This window comes from Triticum urartu, chromosome 5, assembly GCF_003073215.2.
Source record: "Triticum urartu cultivar G1812 chromosome 5, Tu2.1, whole genome shotgun sequence".
Classification (NCBI taxonomy): domain Eukaryota; kingdom Viridiplantae; phylum Streptophyta; class Magnoliopsida; order Poales; family Poaceae; genus Triticum; species Triticum urartu.
This window is the reverse complement of record NC_053026.1, coordinates 389,705,836-389,726,594: the sequence shown is the minus strand read 5'-3', so window position 1 is coordinate 389,726,594 and position 20,759 is coordinate 389,705,836. Positions and strand designations below refer to the sequence as shown.

At 48.8% G+C, this 20,759-nt stretch overlaps 2 protein-coding genes across 3 annotated transcripts; one reads left to right on the top strand and one right to left on the bottom strand.

Annotated features, from left to right (window-relative positions):
• Positions 1–319: 319 nt before the first annotated feature.
• Positions 320–1,594, top strand: LOC125556057. The gene is made up of 3 exons (XM_048718860.1): positions 320–820; positions 994–1,112; positions 1,211–1,594. Exons 1-3 carry the CDS (start codon positions 520–522, stop codon positions 1,382–1,384), a joined length of 594 nt encoding a protein of 197 aa, XP_048574817.1. The 5' UTR covers positions 320–519; the 3' UTR covers positions 1,385–1,594.
• A 1,666-nt stretch (positions 1,595–3,260) lies between these two features.
• LOC125556056 (zinc finger BED domain-containing protein DAYSLEEPER-like) lies at positions 3,261–6,595 on the bottom strand. Of its 2 annotated transcripts, none has more exons than XM_048718859.1 (4): positions 6,454–6,595; positions 3,814–5,934; positions 3,671–3,737; positions 3,261–3,599 (listed from the first exon to the last, which is right to left on the bottom strand). In XM_048718859.1, the coding sequence occupies exons 2-3, from the start codon at positions 5,930–5,932 to the stop codon at positions 3,697–3,699; spliced, it is 2,160 nt and encodes a 719-aa protein (XP_048574816.1). In that variant the 5' UTR covers positions 5,933–5,934; positions 6,454–6,595; the 3' UTR covers positions 3,261–3,599; positions 3,671–3,696. The 2 variants fall into 2 exon arrangements, with proteins under 2 accessions (XP_048574816.1, XP_048574815.1); XM_048718858.1 differs by having other exon boundaries at positions 3,261–3,582.
• Positions 6,596–20,759: the final 14,164 nt, after the last annotated feature.

The window sequence follows — 20,759 nt, the reverse complement described above, 5'->3', positions numbered from 1 at the left end:
AAGTGCAACAAGCTAGCTGTTGCGAAGGTCCTCGGTTGGCTGGGAGGGTAAATCAGATGGCTGTTTTGGGTGGCATCAGACGGCTGCCGAGGCGGTTGATCTAATCGATTTATCACCCGACGAATGTGCAGTGCCCAGAGTATAATACACAAAAAAAATTTCATGGAACGCACTACCCCTCAAATTTTGAAAAATTCATGGGAGAAACTTTTCAGTTTTTTTTAAATGTTCAAAACTAGGTCTGTGCAGTGGTGCTCCACCATTTGGCCATTTTGCAGTGTGCTGAGACGAGAGCCGAGACGAAGGCAGCCAAAACTGCCCTCCTCTCCTCCTCATGGCCGGCGCCTTTTCCCTTCACCACATTTAACGCCACCACCTCCCTCGAAACGGCAACTGCGTGACCTTCTGCCCTCCTCTCCTCTCTGCTCTGCCCCTCCACCACCACCTCCCTCCTCCCCCAGAGCTCACCAGACGCCACTAGCTCCGCCGGCAGAAGCGAGGCGCGGGGCCGCGCGCGCGATGGGCAACTGCCAGGCGGCCGAGGCGGCGGAGGTCATCATCCAGCACCCCGGCGGCAAGGTGGAGCGCCTCTACTGGCCCACCCCGGCCGCCGAGGTCATGAAGACCAACCCCGGCCACTACGTCGCGCTCGTCATCCTCCGCCTCTCCCCCGACGACAAGGCGGCCGCGGGGGACGAGGCCGCGGCGGCGGCCGCCGTCGCAGGCGCCGGCGCCGCAGCGAAGATCACCCGGGTCAAGCTCCTCAAGCCCAAGGACGTGCTCCACCTCGGCCAGGTCTACCGCCTCATCACCGCGCAAGGTTCGTCTACAGTCCTCCACTCCTCACTGCGTCCATCGACATCGATAGCCGCCGCGCTCGCCTTCCTTGTCGTCCATGGCGCGGAGCAGCGCGTTTCTGCGCCTGGATTCTGCCGTTCGTTGCAGCAATCTACTGTAGTTCTAATCGATGCTCGTTGGTGTCGCGCTGCTCAGAGGTGACCAAGGCGCTGCGGGCGAGGAAGGACGACAAGATGCGGCGGTGCGAGGCCATCAAGCAGCAGCACGACCAGCTCCGGCGCGGCGACGGGGCGGAGCAGGGCGCCTCGGACAAGGTCAGTGCCTCCCCATTCTCCTGGTGATAATCTCCTCTTCCTATCTGAAACTGCACGAAGCAGTATACTGATTCCTATACGCGCTCCTGCCTCCTCAGGACGCGAACGCGAACGCGAAGCAGCGGGTGGAGAAGGACCGGCACCGGGGCTCCGGCGGCGCGCAGCCGGCCGGTGGCGGCAGAGGCCGGCACTGGCGGCCGTCCCTGCAGAGCATCTCCGAAGCCGCGGCGGGGCAGAGCAGCAGTAGCATCTCTGAATCCACTGCGAGCTAATCGCCGGATTAACAATCCGCTTTTCTTCTCCTTTCTTTTGTTTTTCTTAGTAGTATAAAAGTGCTTGGAGTTGGGACCTACCAGACCAGAAGAAAAAACCTGTAAAAATCAGAGTACCAGAGCAGCAGCAGCAGCAATAGGAACGAAGCTTGTTTCATCTCTCGTGTACTGTAGTAATTATTGCCGTGGTGAAACTGTGAGTGCTTTCGATGGAGTGGCTTGCAACCTCGCAATCTCAAAGCCTCTTTTGAATTGATGAAACACCCGAATTTCCCCAAAATTCTCGCGACTTAGGTTAGTAAATCTAATTAATAATAAGAGCATAAAGACTTTCATTCTAGAATTTTTTCAAAAATCCAAAAATCCTTTTCTATTTATCCATTTTAATTTCATCATTAAATAGAAACCCTTCTGGGTTTTTTTCATTGTATCGAAAGAATTTTCAAAAATCAAATGAGGAATTAATTAGAAAAAAATTAGTTCTATAATTGCAAGTTAGAAAAAATAAGTTCAACTCTTCCAAGCAGCGTTTCTATTGGGCAGCAAAGCAAGAGTTTATTGTAAAAAAGAGTTGAAAACGACACAAGCAGACGAAGTCTATTTTAATGAATACTCTAACGTTCCTAAATTTTATGGGCTTTCCCAAAATCGACGATTCCCGGCAATAATTTCGCCTGTTTGTATGCGGCATTGCGAGTTGTACATGAGCGGAAAGGAAGCGTACTGCAAAAAAAAAAAAAACGCTGTTTGTTTTACCATGCACGGCACGTCGCTTGCAAAAATCAGCAGATTTCCGTTAGTTTCGGCAATCTGCTGCTGGAATCAAACCGTACCACTAATAGTCAATGATGGCGACAATGCTGCATTGATCAACCGCAAGATCGAGGCTCCAGATGAACTCGAGCCCGTTTTGAATTTTCAGGAAGATAGCACATGCGTTTCCAGTGTTCCAGAGCGTAAAAAACTCGGCAGCCGAGGACAACAGCGGCACCACTGCTGGTGATTCTGCACTGTTTAGTTTATCTGCTACATATGCTAACTATAACCAGTGACAGTCGTCCAGTCCACTTGGATAGAGCTGAGGGTCAGGGCGATGCCGTTGCCACTTGCCAGGCCGGACAGGCGCCGCCCAACGATGCCCGCCAGCGCCAGTCGAGCTCCAGCGGGGCTCCCGTCGGGCAGAGGCCACCGCCGCACGTGTGGCTCCGCGCATCGGCGCTGCTCCGGCCGCCCACCGCTCGGGATCCGGTCTCGCCTGCTGTCCCGCACGCCGCACAAGGGTCAGGGTCAGGGTCACGGCCAGTCTCTGCATTTGGAACAACTGAAACTGAAGCTGAGCTAATAAAGAACTGGTGCTGATTGTACTGAGATCCGGATCCACAGGCCACGGCCAGTGCAGCAGGCCAGTGATCGCGCTTAGTTTTAGCCCGGGAGGCCAATCCCAACCTCTGAAAATAGTATTCCAGACATGTTATCTATGCGATCATCAGGACATTTGTGCCAGTCGCGCGTCGCGGTTCGGTTCGAGCCCGAGCCGCGACGCGCGAAGATGTCTGTTATCCAGCTGGTAACTTCTGTGCGTGCCTGGTCCCTTGAGATGTTCCAGATCCAGATCTTACAGTTGCGTGCGTTGGTGTGGGGTGATTAATTGGTGATCTAGCTAGAGTTGTGATCCCATGCATCCTGGCTCATGATTAAGTGAAGTGGCGAAAGCCTGATTAGCTGCGGCGTGCGTTGCTCAAAAAGGGCGGGGTGGTGGTGTATCATTGTTGAGACAAAAGCCTCCGCTTTTTTGACCAACAAATCAATCAAACCCGTGCCAGAAATTGCAAAAAAAAGGGAGCACCAGAAGAGGACTCGAGGGTAGAGGAATGTGCTGCAAGCACTAGAAGATGGCAGTAGTATATATAGTTGGGCATATGAACATCATGATCAGGTATCATTGGATGAGATGTTGACAAAGTATCTGAAAACTAGAAGTGGAAATTACTGATAGGCTCCCCAGTCCACGGCACATACGTACAAAAGCGCCATTACACCTCCACCATCATCAGTAACTAAATGTCTAAAACTACTCATAATCATAGCTGCTAAGTGATAACAGGACGCATTCCCTAAAACCGTCTAAACAAATGTCGCCCTTCACACATTTCTCGTCTTTGAATCCGGCGTCTCCTTCCAAAAAGATAAACAGGATCCTGCATCAGAAAGGTAACTGTTGAGCCATAGCTTAGTACTACTAGTTCTGAATCGGATTGCCATGTGTAAATTTGAAAAGGGTCTTACATGGAAGATTAAGAAGGCCCAAGTACTCAGTCCGAAAGATCGCTGGTTGAGACCTTGCTTGCAGAACCTAGGGTTACACAATGTATGGTTAATACGAGAACGTGACAGGACATCAATGAGAAAAGCGAGAGAGTAGAACGTACTGTTAGGTCCGAGCCAATCTTGAGTACAGACAAGCTGCTCAACCCAGTGCTTATGACCTGACTCACAAATTGCAAGTCCGGCAGTCGTTGTTGCTACCTCATAATCGCATCTGTATGGCATAGCCAATATATCGCGTGCCATCCGAGCAATTGTAGGATAAGTCAGGTTATGTTCCTTCCACCACTGAAGAACACTCGTCTGGCCTCTACAGTAGCTTGGCTCATGCAAGTACTGGTCAAGTTCTATCATCGGTCGCGCCTTATTACATTTGTCTCCATAATCGCCACAGCATGCAAATGGCGCATCATCTTCATTCATACCATCTTCAATGATAACAGTTTCCTTGCTAGTTTTGGACCCAGAAGTGCAGCTAGGGTCTTCCACCTGACCAGAATATTCATAGAAGAGACTGAGCAATGTATCATGGACATCCTTTTTATAGCCATCTTTGTCATTTTTACAGAGGTAACCGCTCCTAGACTTGATGTGTTTCAGGCCATATGAAGGATCCATGGCTATAGTCATACATAAATGTAAGCAACAGAGTTTCCAATATTTCTTGAACTTCTGCTGCATCTTCTTTAGCATATTGGAAAATGATCCATCCACATAGCTCTTAACCCCACGACGCAAATCATGCTTCACATCCCTAATCGCATCAAACAAGTGCACTGGACCACGAAGACTCTTGCTTGTGTCCATGTACTGATGAAACTCTTCCAAGGTCTCACACATCTTACGCGCTTCGCCCCAGTCTTCCTGAGATGGTGCGTATTTGTAGTTGGGATACCGCACTGCAGACGACTTAGGACCCATCATAGGTTTAGAACAGTTTGCTGATTTCTCCATGATTTTTTCAAGTTCATCCAGCCCCACCTGAATAACCTGATCAAGTAAATGAGTTCCACGACGCACCACAAACAAGCTCTGGTTTGCAAAGGTTGAGTTCTCTTTCATGAGCTGTGCTTTGACACTTGAAGCCACTGAATCATCAATAAATGCATCATCCAGTACAATGCTGAAAACTTTTCCACAAAGACCCCAATCTCGGATGGCCAGCAATATGGCTTCACCCAGTTCTTCTGCATTGCAAATAGTATCCATGGCACGAAATGTGATGATCTTTTGTTGCCTCTCCCATTCATCATCAATGTAATGAACACTCAAGCACAAGAAAGCTGAGACTGGATCGTAGTGCCAAACGTAAGCACTCAAGCATACCCGACTGCGAAGGGCTGCAAGCTTCTCCTTCAGCTTGGCCTTTTCATTGTCGAACAAATCCAAAAATGTAGATATCAAGTCAGCATAGGATGGCATCTTGACCACGGGATTCAAGAAATCCACAGACTTCCTGAGTCCTCCATGGTCCATCATCGAGGGCAGGTAACCGTGCAAGGCCAATTTCCTAACAAGCTCACCATGGGATCCATCCTGACCAACATCCTGATTCTTCAGTTTTATGGCAGTAGGAATGGCCTCGTGTTCAGGCAATGCAAGTTCCTCATGGGACTGATTCTTTACATTCTTGTTGATGGGATTGTCAGGGAAGGCATCATTTTCCTGCTCAGCTGTAGCTAGTTCGTCATGAGACCCATTTTGATCAACTTGTTGACTCTTTGTATTTCTGTCAGTGGGAACATCAGGCAAGGCAAGATCATTCTGCTCAGGCGATCCAAGTTCCTCATGAGACCCATTCTGATTACCCTCATGGCTCTTCCAATTAGTGTCATTGTGAAGCAAAACAAGATCCTTCTTCTCAGGCCTTGCATCTGCTGTGCCCAAGCATTTCTTCTTGCTAGTGGGAAAGAACGATAGCTTCTTCTGCGTCGGATCAGAGCCAGCTGCTGCTGTACTCTTCCGTTGTGTTGGCCTCTTCTGGGCCCGGGGGCCGCACATGGCTTGGTGCTTAAGCAGGTTGCTAGTGCCATTTGTGCTGTTGCTATTGAAGACCAGGTGGCAATGCATGCACTCAGCCTTCGCGACCTTCCCACCAACGTAGATGGGTGTGAAGTCTTCCCACGCCTTCGATCGGAGCCTTTTCGGGTTTGTGCGGGGGTGGCTGCCATTGTTGTGGTCTTGTGCCACCATGTTTTTGTCACTGCTAACTTCCTGTTCCATGCCTAGGCATAAGAAAAGGTAGAACCAGTAAAAATTTAGCCATTTGAAAAAAAATGCGTGTTGATATTTCAGCATTCCCTTATAATTTTGAACAAGTTCTCTGTGGAACTTTAAGCAAACAAATTAGCAAATGGTCGATTACTGTAAAAATGGATCGAGAGACCGAGTTTGGACTTAGGGGATAACAGTTACTCCCTCCGTTCCGATTTAATTGTCGTGATTTTAGTTCAAATTTGAACTAAAATCACGACAAGTAAATCAGAACGGAGGGAGTAGAAGAACAATGGGAGCGCAACAGAAACCACCGATGCCATTCAAACTGATCAAATGGAATTTCGTTGCTGCTTCTAATTAATGGTACTGATGCAATTTTATCCGTGGCAAGTTGACCAATCAGATCTGACGCACATATCAAACGAACAGGAAAGGGCAAAATCTACCGAGAAAACCAGTCATGGGTGACAGGCTGACAGCATTATCTACAGAGAAGAAACGGAGCAAGAATTCCAGAAGGCGCATACCGCTGGCCGGGAGGCGGCAGGTCAGAGTAGAGCTGGATTACGATCGCTGCCGTGTTTCTTCTGCGCCTTCGGGGAGGATGAGACCAAGAGGGGATTGAGATTTTTGTTGCCTTCTTTCTTTTTACCTCGGCGGCGGAAGAGAGGGGGCCGTGGAGGGAGAAGTGAAAAAGGAGAGAGCCTTTCGCGCCGCTTTTCCGCGCGCAATCGCTGCGCCTCATGCCATATGGGCTACTGGGCTTACCATGTAGACAGGCCATACCCGAAAAGGCGGGACGTTTCGGCCGAGTGGATGGATTTGTTTCTAGAGTATTTCTTTGCGTAAAAAAGTCTACATTGAATTCTCAAAAAACAAAAACTACTAACAAGATGCCCGTGCATTGCACGAAACATCAAGATGCATTTTTTTACAAAACACATGTTGTGATTGACTTATACAGGAATAATCCCATATGTAAAAATTAATGATATCTCGAGAATTTCATCGAAAAAATGATATATCGAGAATTTCATCGAGAAAATGATATCCCGAAAAACATGAGAGATAAGGTGAGGAGGAGTTGGGTGTGGCGGTGACTGGTGGTCGGATTGGACGGAGGCATGGGGATGGATGGCGATGCCAGCGGCCACCATACCAGATTGTTCCAGAGACTTCCTTTTTTAATTGCTCAGCAATGAGGTTGTGGGAGATAACGATGAACGAGGCAAGGCCTTATCTGTAAATGTGGAGAGAGGTGCGGGTATTTTTTATAAAATTGTCATAGTTTGCTTTCTATCCGTCAGATATAGATCAGACGGTCTATATTATAAGATGGCAGACACACTATCATCATCAACTCGGTTTTTTGTAAGAGTAGAGACATTGAAGCCCCTGGACTGCCGAACGACCACCACTGTCACCAAAGACAAGCCACAGACCCGACCTTGTCGGTGACAGCCTGCACACGAATTTTGATCTAAAAACAAGTGCAAACATATTTTACTTTCATAATTTTGGATTTCATTATTCAAAATAAACATTTTATTCAGTGGAAAAAATAAAAAAAATTAGTACCATTGTGAAATATACGGCACTGTGCATACGTTAAACATATGTTTACGGGCTATTAAGATTGTTATTATAAAAGCGGTCGCATAGGTCTATTAGCCAATAATGGCACACATACGGACACAAAATCGATAGACGCGCGACTTTTTGGGAATAAAAGCTCACGGCATTGCTCACAATCTAATCGATTCACTTGCAAGCAGTGTACATGATTTTCTAGTGACATTTCTTTGTTTCGCCGTGCATGTGTTTCCTAGTGACGCCTTGTTAAGACAGCTGTAACCGAAATCTTTAGCTGATTTATTATGGGCAATGATACGCGCCGGCGGACCGGCCCAAATTTCGGCCTGTCAGCGCGTGTACGTTGGATTAAAGGCATTCTACGGGATGCGGAGTTTCTGCACCCGAGCTCAAATGAGCCCGGGTGAACAGTAAAATCAAAAATAAATCAAAAAAATTTCAAAAAAAAACAATTTTTTTTAAGAGAAACATTGACAAAAATTTTAAGTGCTTGTAAAAATTCATCATGAAATCACATTTCTAGAAGGCGTGGCAAAAAAAAACAAAATCAGTACTCTGAAAAAGCTACTTTCAACAGCATTTTGGAGCACTGAATTTGTTTTTTTTGCCACGCCTTACAGAAATGTGATTTCATGATGAATTTTTGCAAGCACTTAAAACTTTTGTCAATGTTTCTATCAAAAAATTTGGAATTTTTTGAATTTTTTTCGATTTTATTGTTCATCGAGCTCAAATGAGCTCGGGAGCAGAAAGGCACTTTCGCATCCTGCGTCGTTAGATTTCCTTGTCTCCTCGTCGTGAACCTCTGATCTGAACACAAGCAAAAAAGAAAAAGAACCCCGCACAGCTCGCCGGTCCAACGCGCCGCCCGCTCTTGCCGGCCACCGGCGCCCGCCGGTGCTTGTCCTCGACTAGCCGCGCCGCCCGCACTCGCCAGACACCATGCTCCATGTTGGATTTAGAACGTAGATCAAATCGCCGGAGTGTAGGTCCGACGTGCAAAGCTAACTTGCAAGCAAGCAGCTTAATTGATCTACAGTATCACATGCACGATGCGCTAGCTTCAACTGGATTCGAGACGGTCATTGGAAACTCTAGGCGGAAGCTCTCATAAACAGACCTAGGCGACAAAATCACTCGACGGTTGCAACTTTTTTGCACGCCGGGCGTAGCTTCTGGGCTTGTGGGTGGTAGCTTTTTTATTGCCGGTTGCAGCTTTTGTGCTCGACGGTTGTAGCTTTTTTCGTCATCGGTCACAGCTTTCGTGCTCGCTGGTCACATTTTTTTTCGTGCCGGGTTGTAGCTATGAATTGCACGGTTGCAGCTTCACCATCGCCGGCCGAAGCATCATTGTAGCATTGGTCTTTGCCAGTTCCAGCACCCGCCAATGCCGGTTGTAGCTTCCGTGGAAATGCGAGCCTCTATGAAGCTTTTTTCCATTGCCGGTCATCGGTTGAAGCTTTATTATCTACCGTTGAAGCTTTTTCTATCAGTGGTTGTAACTTTTTCTGTTGCACATTGTCTGGTTGAAGCTTTTTTCATCTAGGGTTGAAGCTTTTTTCATCTAGGGTTGAAGCTTTTCTGTCAACGGTAGCAACTTTTTCCGTTGCATAGTGCCTGATTGAAGTTTTTTCATATAAGGTCGAACCTTTTTCTGTCAACGGTTGCAGCACTGGCCGCCCCCCCCCCCCAGCTTCCGCCACATCCGGTTGAAGCTTTTTCGTAGACGGTTTTAGCTTTCTTAGGTGTCGGTTGCAGCTTTGCGGTTGCATGGAGCTGGTTGTAGCACACATGCAGGAAAAAAAAGAAGCAACACTAATTCCAACAAAAAATGTCACCGGTTCTAGCAAAAGATCTCTCTGGTTGTAGCATCGGCGGGGGAGTAGTATGAGGTGCTTGGGGAAGGAGATGCTTGCAGCGTTGGGGGAGGGGTGCTCACAGAAGTAGCAGGAAGTTGTGCCGTCGGCACTGACGAGCTTACTGTGTGTAACAAGAGAGAAGAGAAGCAACAAGGCAAGAGGAAGAAGAAAGCAGAGAATTTTTTTTAACGCAAAAGACATAAGAAAAGGGACATCGTGCTTGAAGGCCCATCAAACTCGTGTGGCCCAGTCCGCTTCCGCGTACACCAGCGAGCGAGCGAGGGGCGACCGGCCGAGCGCTCGGCCGGTCGTCTGTCTGAAAACGTTTCCCATTTATTATTGATACTGTTGTTGTTAAAAGAAAAAAGGCCAATGAATTTCAAAAACTACAAGCCATCCCTAAGGGTCACCCTTTTGACAGCCCCGTAATTTTTTTATGAAAATGCTAAAATTCCGACAACAGAATTTTAGACAAGGCAACTCAAACATTTTTCATGGTAATTTATAGTGACGCGAGGATGCAAATTTAGTTTGCAAGCATGAATGTTTTGGCAAAAAAATGAACTGGCGCGGATTTGCCATCCGTGGCAAACACAACTTGCCATGAAAAAGCATTCAATTTGCCATGCCTAAAAAGCTGACGTGCACTAGATATTCGGGTCCAAAATTTATAAACAGAAATTTTAGAGAGATGGAAACGAGGATTCTAATTGTGGAAGTGGCATAAATCTGATTAGCAGCGCCCTGAAAGGCTGAGTGCATCACATTGTTGAGAAGTCTGAACATTTTGAACCAAACGTAATTCTTTCACGCGGGGTACTAACAGAAATATAAGTGAACCTCTGCACATAAATTTCAGGACTATCTGAAGCTAGAAGTAGGAATTACTGACAGACTCCTCACCAAACATCGATACAAAAGCCTCATTACACCTCACTAGTAACTGAGAAACTACTGTTAACTACATTTGACAAATCAACTTAGCATGCTGCCTCCAAAACTGTCGAAAAAGGAGCCCCTGTCTGCCCAATGTCTCGTATTAGCCTCCTGCATTAGCAAGGTTGCTAATGAGGCTGCCTCTTGGCCGCACAGTGGAGAGGGTCGGAGAGCAAGCTGACGGAGACGGGCGACTGAGAAGGCGACTCCAGGTCTCCGCCGACGGCCACTCCGGCCACGGCGCCCACCACCACGGCCGGCCAGGCTGCCACCTCGGGCCTGGCCTGGCGCTTGCCTCTCTCACTCACGCCATCTCTTCCTTTGGCTATGGCTGAGACCGGCGCCGGGGCGGCCGAACCTGCCCTGTACGGTGGGATCGCGCCAGGAAGAGACATCTCCGCCGCCAGCGACGCCGACATCCATCGGGGCTACTTGCTCCGTGGCGGGTTCTTGGCCTCCTCGACCCCCGACGCCCTGCGGAGAGCGGCTACCAATGGCGACGGGCCTCTTCATCGCTCGCCGGGGGAGGCTCTTCTCGAGTTCTCACTCACCTACTTCTCCTCTCCGGTATGTTCTCCTCTGTCCGCCGCATCCGCCCTCTCCTCGCCCACGCTGGTCTGGCTAGAGGTGCTGCTGCCTGTGCCCGCGCCGCCGCCGGCCGCTGTGGTGGCCTTGCTCAACGGTTGGATAGGCTCTCTTTTTGCTTACCCTTTAATTCATCAAGTTAGCGCTTGCTTATTCTCGTTTACTGTGGCCAACCGTAGTATTGCAAACTTTATTCTGTCGCTCGAAGGGGTTAATTACAAGGGGCTGGTTGTTCGATTCATAGCTAATCCCACCCCTGTTGGACACCCTTTGCCTCGTTTTTTCACGGCCCATGCAATCCCTTCTGCCGCATACGTCAACCGGACCCCTCCGTCCTTGACTGCCGCTGCTGTCTCGGTCAGAGCCGCATGCATTCCCTCTGACCCGCGTGCTACGCCGCTCCTGATCTCTGCTGCTCAGGGAGGCTAAATTTTATGTTTTGACCCTTTTCCTAAACCTATTCGAGATCTGACCCTAGTTTGAAATTTTTCTGAGATCTGATCCTTTTGCTACCGTCAGGAGCCATGGCGGTAGGGTATAACAGCCTACCGCCAAGGACCCTGGCGGTAGGGTTGTGCAAGCTACCGCCAGAGACTTTTGCGGTAGCGATGTTTCCTACCGCCAAAGCCTCTGGCGGTAGGCTGTTAGACCCTACCGCCATGGACTCTGGCGATAGCAAAAGGGTCAGATCTCGAATTTTTTCAACCTAGGGTCAGATCTCGAATAGGTTTCAGAAAAGGGTCAAAACACGAAATTTAGCCGCTCAGGGAGCGTATAATACGGCCGGCCTCCCCTCGTCACCGCCTGCATCCCTCCCTAGCCTCAGCAGCTCCTGTAGCATCCCCCGTGATCCTGTTTTGGCGGGGCCACCCCTACTCTCTGGGGCGCCACGTTGCTCGTCTGGGCCGTCTGCCGCGGCTGCTCGGGGTCCACTCTCCCTGGATGTCTCTGCGGAGGGAATCCTCCCACTTCCCATTGGCCCGCTGCAGTGGTTCCAGTTGGCCAGCGGCCCGGCGCCTGCGCTGCCTGCTAGGCGCATGCATGCTCCTCTGATCAGGCAAGATCAGCCTTGTCCCACCTCGCCTCCCTGCCATGCTCGGCCACGCGTGCCTGCCCGCTCACGTCGAGTACCTGCCCGTTCGCATCACCCTCTGCTGGACCTTTTTGCGCCTGGCATCCTGCCACGCCCCACGGGCCCGCTACCGTGGTCAACTTCGACCCCTCCCCCTCTTCTGGATCAGGCCTCCCCCTCTCCTGCCATGCAGCTCACGTGCTGTGACAACGGGGAGCCCGAGACCGCCTGCCCCATGCCGCCTCGGCTGCCGCAGACCCAATCCGAGCGCGCCAGCCCTTTGGTTTCTTATGCCCATGCCCTCCTCACCTCTTCTTATAGCATGCAACCCCCCATCGCTCCTCGTCACTGCTTTTCCAACCCTCCCAAGAGGTTCAAAGCCATGTCGCGCTGCTTCCGATGCTTGGCTCTCGACCACCAAGTGCGAGACTGTAGAGACCCCGTGAGATGCCGGAGATGCTGGCGGGTGGGCCACACCCAACATGGCTGCGCTGCTATTTTACCCCTCCACCCACCCTTCCACTTGTCAATCACCAGCCCGCTCCTAGCCTTCCCACTCCTCCCTCCTCCTCGCAAGCACCACAGAGCCCTCGCTCCACAACTCCACCTCCCAGCCACTCTCCCTCCGCTCCCATGGCCGACTTCATCCCGCTCGAGCCAGCTTCCTCCGAGGATGAGCTCGACCTGTCCCCCGCTCGCACGCCCTTCCCCCGAGTGTTCTCCTTCCCGGAGCAGACCCAAGCCGCAGAGGTCGACGATGCGGCCGTCGACGAAGAGGAGGACCCAGACGAGGTTGAGTTCGAATCGAGGGAGGAGTCCACCGATTCGGATGCAACCCAATCCATGTTTCTCTCTTCCCCGCCTCGGCACTGTCGCGATTTCTCCAACGTTTTCATGCCATACACACCCATTGAGCACTTCCAAAGCCTTGCTTTCGCCGTCGTCAACCCACCTCATCCCTCTCCCCAAGCTTGCATTCACCGTGCATGCGCTCCAAACCGGGGGTGGCAACCCACCTGTCCTCATTAGGGCCTCTTCCTATGGGGCCGGTCTTGTCGTTTACGGCTCGACCTATGAGAGAGATATCCATTCTCAATAGTCCTCTCACGTGCCCTCTGAACACAGTCAACCTCGTCCGCCACGAAGACACAAAAAACCGTTTCCTTTTTCGCCTTGGCACGGTTTCTGCCCTCCACATCAAAGACTTCCCACTCGAATATTGGTTCACGCCCACCATCATTAACTCTATCGTTCCCTTCGCCTTCCCAATCCAGATTGATCCGGTCTGCCTGACCGGAGTTGACTACTCCGCTGTCCTTGTCTCTGTCAAATCCCGCACTCTCACTGACGTCCCCCACACCATCCCTGTCCATGGTTTCTCTGGCCTTGGGGCCATCGCCTCTGTCCTTGTCATCCACTCTCAAGAGCTCCCGCCGGACCCTGCCTTTGCGGGGCCAGACTCTGATGACGACAACAACGGCGGTGGTGGTCAGGGAGACGGCGGTGACTTCCCAGGAGGCATTGCCACTTCGGCCGCGTGCCCCTTCTGCGACCACGACGAATCCATCAGCCATCTTCTCTTCGGGTGTCAGCACCTCGCTCCTCTTTGGGAGGAGCTTGAAAGCCTCTGTCCAGATGCACCGCAGGGGCTGCTTCAAGCATGGGAGGGTGAATGGCATAACAGAACTAGATCAACAATTCTGCTTTCCGTTCTTTGGAATATCTGGAAGAGAAGGAACGCCAAGGTATTTCGGAACATTCAACTTGGGCTTCATGATGTTGCAGGCTCCGCTGCGGATGATCTTAACCTTTGGTCCCACCGCTGTAATAATGTTCAAAAGAAAATTAGGCTCCGGGACTGGGGCTCCATGTTGTTTCACCTTACCGGGAGATTATAGCTTCTCGCTACATGTAATTTTGTCTTTCCCTCTTCTTTCCCTCCTCCAATCCCCATGTACTCTCTCTTTCCCCCTGAGATATGTAACTCCCTGACGGTTGGCAATAAAGGTTCAGGCAGGCGTAAGCCCGCCGTTAACGCGTCAAAAAAAAGGTTGCTAATGAGCAGTGACTCGCCGAAAAAGATAGGATTAAAGTGGGCGGACTAGGAAGCAAAGCAGCTTACATGGGACATCCTGAAGGTTGAAATATTCACTTGAAAGAGACCTGCTTTGGCACACCCCCGACAAAACGTATAAAGGGTAGTATGGTCCCTTGACATATTAATACACAGTTTGCTGGATATATACAGATGTACGTTAGCCTAGGCGTCTATACAGTGTCAATTTGTTTCTTTCGTTTTATTAAACTTCAAAAAATAAATAATAAGCTTTGTGGGATTCGAACCCACAACAGCCACCTCTACTCGTGAAGCTGGTAACCACTGCGCTACTTCAATTGTTGTGCCATAAAACTTATTTCCTCCTACTTATCGAAATATAATGCTAAAAAAAAACACGCATTTCCCATCTGCTTATTTTTTCAGTTTGGCCTTTTTTCTTTTTTCCTTATTTCTTAATATTTTTCTTCCTATACTTATTCACAGAACTTTTTAAAATTCGTCAACTTTTTTAAATTTATAATTTTTTGAATTAAATTTTTACGAACTCATGACCTTTTTTCAAATTCATGATTTTTTAGTCTGCGATTTTATTTCAAATTCATGAACTTTTTTGAGTCTGCGGTTTTATTTCAAACTTGTGAGCTTTTTAAAAATTTCATGAGCACATGGAACATTTTTCAGTGTTTTTATGCTTGGAACCAGACACACAGTGTACAATTTGGTATGTTCGGGTAGGCCGGAAGGGCAAGTTTTGAACCACTTTTTTTCACCTCCAAACTCAATCAATTTTTTCCACACCCTCGCATCACCATGGCTAGCATGCATGTTGGTTGCTGACATTGTATATCTTTGTTCTTGATTTTTCGGTGAAAAAACCCTAAAACACAAGACCGAACTCGTTCAAAGCTTGCATGCTGGACAACATTGGGCATGCCCAACTGTTGGCAAAATTTGTTGTCATTTATATTTTATATTTTATATTTATTGTTTCTCCTTTTTCCTTTTTCACATTTTTTACACAAAATTTGTTCACAAAGTCAATAAAGTTCTCGTTGAAAAAGATTTAGAAAATTAGTTTATTCTTATCATGTTTGAGAAAAGATGTTTCTTGATAACAGGCGTGTGTGCATGCTTATACATGTAAGGCATGGTAAACGAATGCAAGTTTTCTTCCATCGATACGGTAGTTGACCTTTATACATTTCCTGCTTTTAAATATCACGAGTGGCAGCGTAGTCGGATGGCAAGTAGTGTAATCAGGACGACGAGGTTACAAAATTTGTTTGCAAATTCCAAAAATATTCTTGATTTCAACAGTTGTTCGCAAATTCAATAAATGTTTGAGAATTTCAAAAAAATGTTCACACTTTGAAACAATTGTTCGTAATTTTTAAAAAGGATCGTGTTTTCAGTTTAGTTCCTATTTTTTCAAAAAATGTTCTCCTTTTCATTGCCTTTTTCCTTTGTAAAACAAATGTTTGGGAGTCCCAAAACTCGTGTTTTCACAAAATATTTTAGGTTTTTTCAAAAACACAAATTTGTGTTCAAGTCTCCCAAAAAATTGTTTGCAATTCCAAAATATGTTATCATTTTTAGTTTGTTCCTTTTATGTTTCCCAAAAAATGTTCACGTTTTCACAAAATGTTCTAGTTCTTTTTAAACTATCACAAATTTTTAAGTGGCCGCGTTTCTACAAATATTCACCTTTTCCAATTAGAAAATGAGGTCCGTTTTTTTTTTAAATATTGTCGCGGCTTTTGGTTCATATAGACTGGGTTACCTTTTTGGACACGAAATCTCAGTTGGTATAGTGGCTACTGTCATGGTTGACTGGTGTGATGTCCCTGATTCGATCCCTATTGCACACTTTGGTTTATCTTAATTTTGTGAACTATTTTTTAAATTTTGCGGCGATCTTTAGTTTCTTAATGATTCGCGCTGGAACTCTGACATAGCAGATTGGTTGTCATAGTGGTTAGCTTAGCGTCCACATAGACTGATAGATGCAGGTTTGATTCCCAGCGTCGTCCTTTTTATTGTTATTTTTCTGTAGTGAACGTGGCACACCTGCAGATGGGCCGGCCCAGGTGATCTTGCCTCTACGGCCTCGTATCGTATGCAGGCAGCGGACGACGTACTTTGAAGAAAATACTTTTCTCAGAAAAAAACCTTTGAAAAAGACCATCATGCCCTTTATTATGAATGGGTATGGAATAATCTCAGCCATCGATGTGTTTAGGGAGGGTGTACCGAAGCGGAAGTGCACTTGAAAATATCACTCGCTCCAGGAACCTATGATGATGACATGAGAACTACAGTTAGCACAAGACTGTAATGGGATAACAATGAGAAAACAGGGTATACACCATACCATACCATCTGATCTGAGCCAGTCCTGAACACACACAACTTCTTCACGCCACATGCTACTAGACTCACAAATTGTGCGCCTCGCAGTCTTTATTGCTACGCTGCAGTCTACACTGAGTGGCACGGCCAATATATCACGTGCCATCCGAGCAATCGTAGGATAAGTCAGGTTATGTTCCTTCCACCATTGGAGAACACTGGACTCATCTGCAGAGAGACCTGGCTCCTGCATGTACTGATCAAGTTCTGTCATCGGTCGCTCACTGTACGGACATTTGGCGGATTGGTAATAGTCCATCAGTGTATCACGTCCCTCCCCAAGAGTTCTTTTTCTAGCTTTAGATCCAGAAGTGCAGCTAGTGTCTTCCACCTGATCAGAATATTCACAATAGAGGTTGAGCAATATGGCATGCACTTCTTCAATATAATCTTACATATCATCTTCAAAACTCCACTTCTCCAGATGATAATTGCCTGCATCAGACCGGAGACGGGACTTGATGCGTTTCAAACGGTATGAAGGATCCATGATCATAGGCATACAGATATTTAAGCAACAGAGTTTCCACTGCTTCTTAAACTTTTCTTGCATCTTCTCCAGCTCTTTCGAAATTTTACTATCTCCCCAGATATAGGATTCAGCATCACGATGCAAAAGTTTCTTAACATCCCACACCTTGTCAAATAGGTCAGCTGGATTGCAACAATTGTGTATTTCATCCATGTGTTGTTGCAGATCTGTCGGATTCAGGGCTCCGCAGACCCAAGAAAGATTTGAACTCTGGGGCGTGTGCGAAGAACTCAACCTCCTCAGCCAACCGATCCGTCGCGCCCATGGCCTAGCTCGAAGAACAAGGAAGAAGATGGACATGGCAGTTTACCCAGGTTCGGGCCATTTTGCGGTGTAAAACCCTACTCCTACTTTGGGGTAGATTAGTCTGACGAGGGGCTGAGGATAAACTAGTACAAGGGAAGAACAGCCTCACGAGGTCTGCTCTGGTGAGGGCGGAAAGGATCCCATCCCCTTATATGGTGGTGGCTAACCTATATTTATAGTGGCCTTGGTCCTCTTCCTCCAAAACATAGGCGGGAAGGGATCCCACAGTGGCAATTTGAAAGGGGACAAGTACTACATCTTATCCTGACGAAAGGTGGTCTTCGCATGAAAAGCCTCTGGTCGTGACGCTGCGGTGGGCTCGGTGATGACATCCGTCCTGTTGTCCTGGCGGTCTTGGTCTTGTTGTACGGAATTGGAAACCTTTGGCTGATTCCTCGGGCCCCCGCGCTTGCGCTTGCCTCCTTAGCACAAAAGAGGAAACCTGCTACTCTGCGCCCACTGGCGCCTGCCTAGTCTTGGTCGTCATGGCTTGCGTCACTTCCACCTCATGAGGTGGGCACCTGCATAGGAATCTCCGCTCCTCAAGAGGCAGCCTAGGGAGGCCGCCCCCTCCGGAGGTCTTGATGTCGCCCACCTCGCGAGGCTTGCCCTCCCGAGGATCTTGTCTTGAATGTGTTGTAGATGGGCCGTACCAGGCCATCGGTGGAGCCACGCCATGGGCCGCAGGCAGGCAAGTCTAGGTACCCTGGTTCCCAGAACGCCGACAGTAGCCCCCAAGCCCAAGGCGCGCAAGGGCGGTGCGCCGCGGGCCCCAATCACCTGCGGGCCAGGCCACCGCGTGGCGCTTGATGGGACGTGGGTGTCTCCACTTCCCCACGCCACCTCGGCAACCACCCGATTTGACAACTGCCTAGCGTACGCAGCCCAACCATCATTGCCGCTGCGCTCGCCTTCTGCTCCCCTCCCTTCCTGCGAACTTGCGTCTTCCTCACCAGTTTCCACACCAGCTCCAATCTGTTCTGCCGCCATGGCTCCCAGGGCGAAGAAGGGGAAGGCCCGTGTGACCGTGGAGCCTTCGCCGGGGCCGGAGCCAGCGCTGTAACGGTCCACGGTGATCAACCAGGAGGGCTTGGACAAGGTCCGACAAGCCCTTGCTGCCGATTCCAACAAGTGGAAGGCGACGACGGTCTGGGCTATCTCTCGGTTCTTAGCTGACATGGAGGCCACCGAAATCCCCCTTTATCTCCACGCTCTTTCTGCCGACTCGCTGCCTCCGTTCTCTGATTTCTTCAACGCCGTCCTCTCACATTACCGGATCCACGCGCTCCATCTGGATCCTGGATCCATCCACTACTGCAGGAAGCTGCTAACACGGCACTACGATCAGAGACCCTTCGACGAAACTGTGTGCGATGCCCTAATCGCAAACGGTGGTGTAAAAAACCCGTCAAAAAAGGTGCAAAACATTTGCGATGGAGGATGCATCAAACACGGTTCAGATTTTAGTTGCGTGTGCGATTGAGGGCATACGGTTCAGTTTAATTAACCGTTTGCGATGAGGAGGAACAAAAGAAACGGGCAACTAGATGAAGGTGTGTGCGATGTACAACATACAGTTCACTCGGATGAACTATTTGTGATTAGGCAACACAAAAGAAACGGTCAGCCAGATCAAAGGTGTGTGCGATATACGGCATGCGGTTCACTCGGATGAACTGTTTGCGTTGAGACATGAGAACAAAAACGGTTCAAATGAACAAGATGTGTGTGATACGAGACAAACAAGTCTGTAATCGGAAACATGTGCGAAGACCAATAACAAGACAGATGATTACTGCTAACAAGCCGTGTGTGTAGTGAGCAAACGATTGCAGGTATACAATTGTGAGTGATTGATGAAAACATTACCGACGGGTTCCATTGTTTAGTCAGTGTGCGATGTGATTTTCTTTGTCCGCACAACATCTACGCTATGTCTACAGAGCATCAACATATATACTTAAAATGACAACATTGCATAACCAAATTAAGCATATAATTACACAAGTGACTACACACATAACATTTCCACACACCAAAGAAAGCAACTACATGCATACTAAAGTAGGAGAAACGAGGATCTAATCATCTACTTATTGTAGCGACGATGCTTGCCATTGCTCTGCTTCCGGTTGAATCCCTAGCCATTTTGGGGAAGGAGACACTTCCTCATGTCAACGATCCGCCTGTACATGTCGTAGCTCGTGTACGCCTCCTTGGCCGCGTACACGACGTGAGCTTTGTCGAGTTTCTCCATCCAGGCCGAGTGCCAGGCACACTTGTCCTTGTTGCACGAATCCTTCATGTCTCTGTAGTAGGGGTCGATGATGGCCTCGGCGAGGTGAACCAGTGAGTCCTTCTCATGCTCCTTGCTGCCCAGATCTTGTATTGGCCCTGGATGTCAACAAGATTCTAGCAGGCGATGCCCGAATTCTCGAGCGCCTTTACATCGTTGGTGATGTCCACCGTAGCGAACATGTAGTGGGGGCTGTTGACAAACCTAGCGAAACACTCGCAAGGCCTTGTGGCTAGGCAGTAGTGGTAGACGAGGACGTGGTGGCGCACGCACATCTGGGGGATGGCAACCTTGGGACGAGACCTAGCACGAGCGCGGGTGTACTCGAGGTCGAACTCGACCACCTTGTACTTCTCCATGGCAAGCAACAACTCCATGATGTGGATGGAGTGCTCCACCCAGACCGGGTCGTTGGTGTACACCACCGAGAGTTCCATGAACCTTCTGTGGGTGTCCACCGTGGCACGCATGGTGAACTGCTGCTCGTCGGCGGCAGCCGCTCGGAGCGCCATTGGAGCCGCGCAGGATACCCTCTAAGAATTTATCATGGTGGGTGTGCTTCTTGTAATGGTGGGGCGTGATTGAAAGGTTGAAGGGACACAAGGGTAGGTTAAATGGCCACTGTAATAAATGGGGGCCGGCCGGCCTGTAATCGTCACGTCTCGTCATGGCGTTCATAGCGGAGGATTCGAGTGCACGCTTGACAACACCGCACCGCACGCTTGTGCTTGAAGAGGTGCCAAATGTATCGTCGGTGAGCCTGTTCCCGCGCTACCACGCTGCTTACCGCGCAAGCTTCCCGCCCGGCTAGTTTGTCCACGCGTCGGCTAGAAGAGGGACAAATCGTGGGCGTTTATTGGCAAAAAACTTTGTAAAAACGAAGTGTGTGGAATGACTTCGGTCATAAGTTTACCCTTGGGTGATGAGGTCAAAGTTACACATAAGGGTGATGATGGACACTCGAGTGCGGTAATTAATTCTGCGCTCTACAGTGCACACGGTGGAAGAAACCAATTGTGTGCAATAATGTCGAAGATCGCAGTCGAGTTAGCTATACAGATCGTATGCTGTGAGATCAACAAGGTAAACTGATTCGAGAATGGTTAATAAAATCTAAGACCATTGCATATTAAGGTCAAAATAGTGCTAGCAATATACGAGTCTCATACGATGCCATTTCAACAAT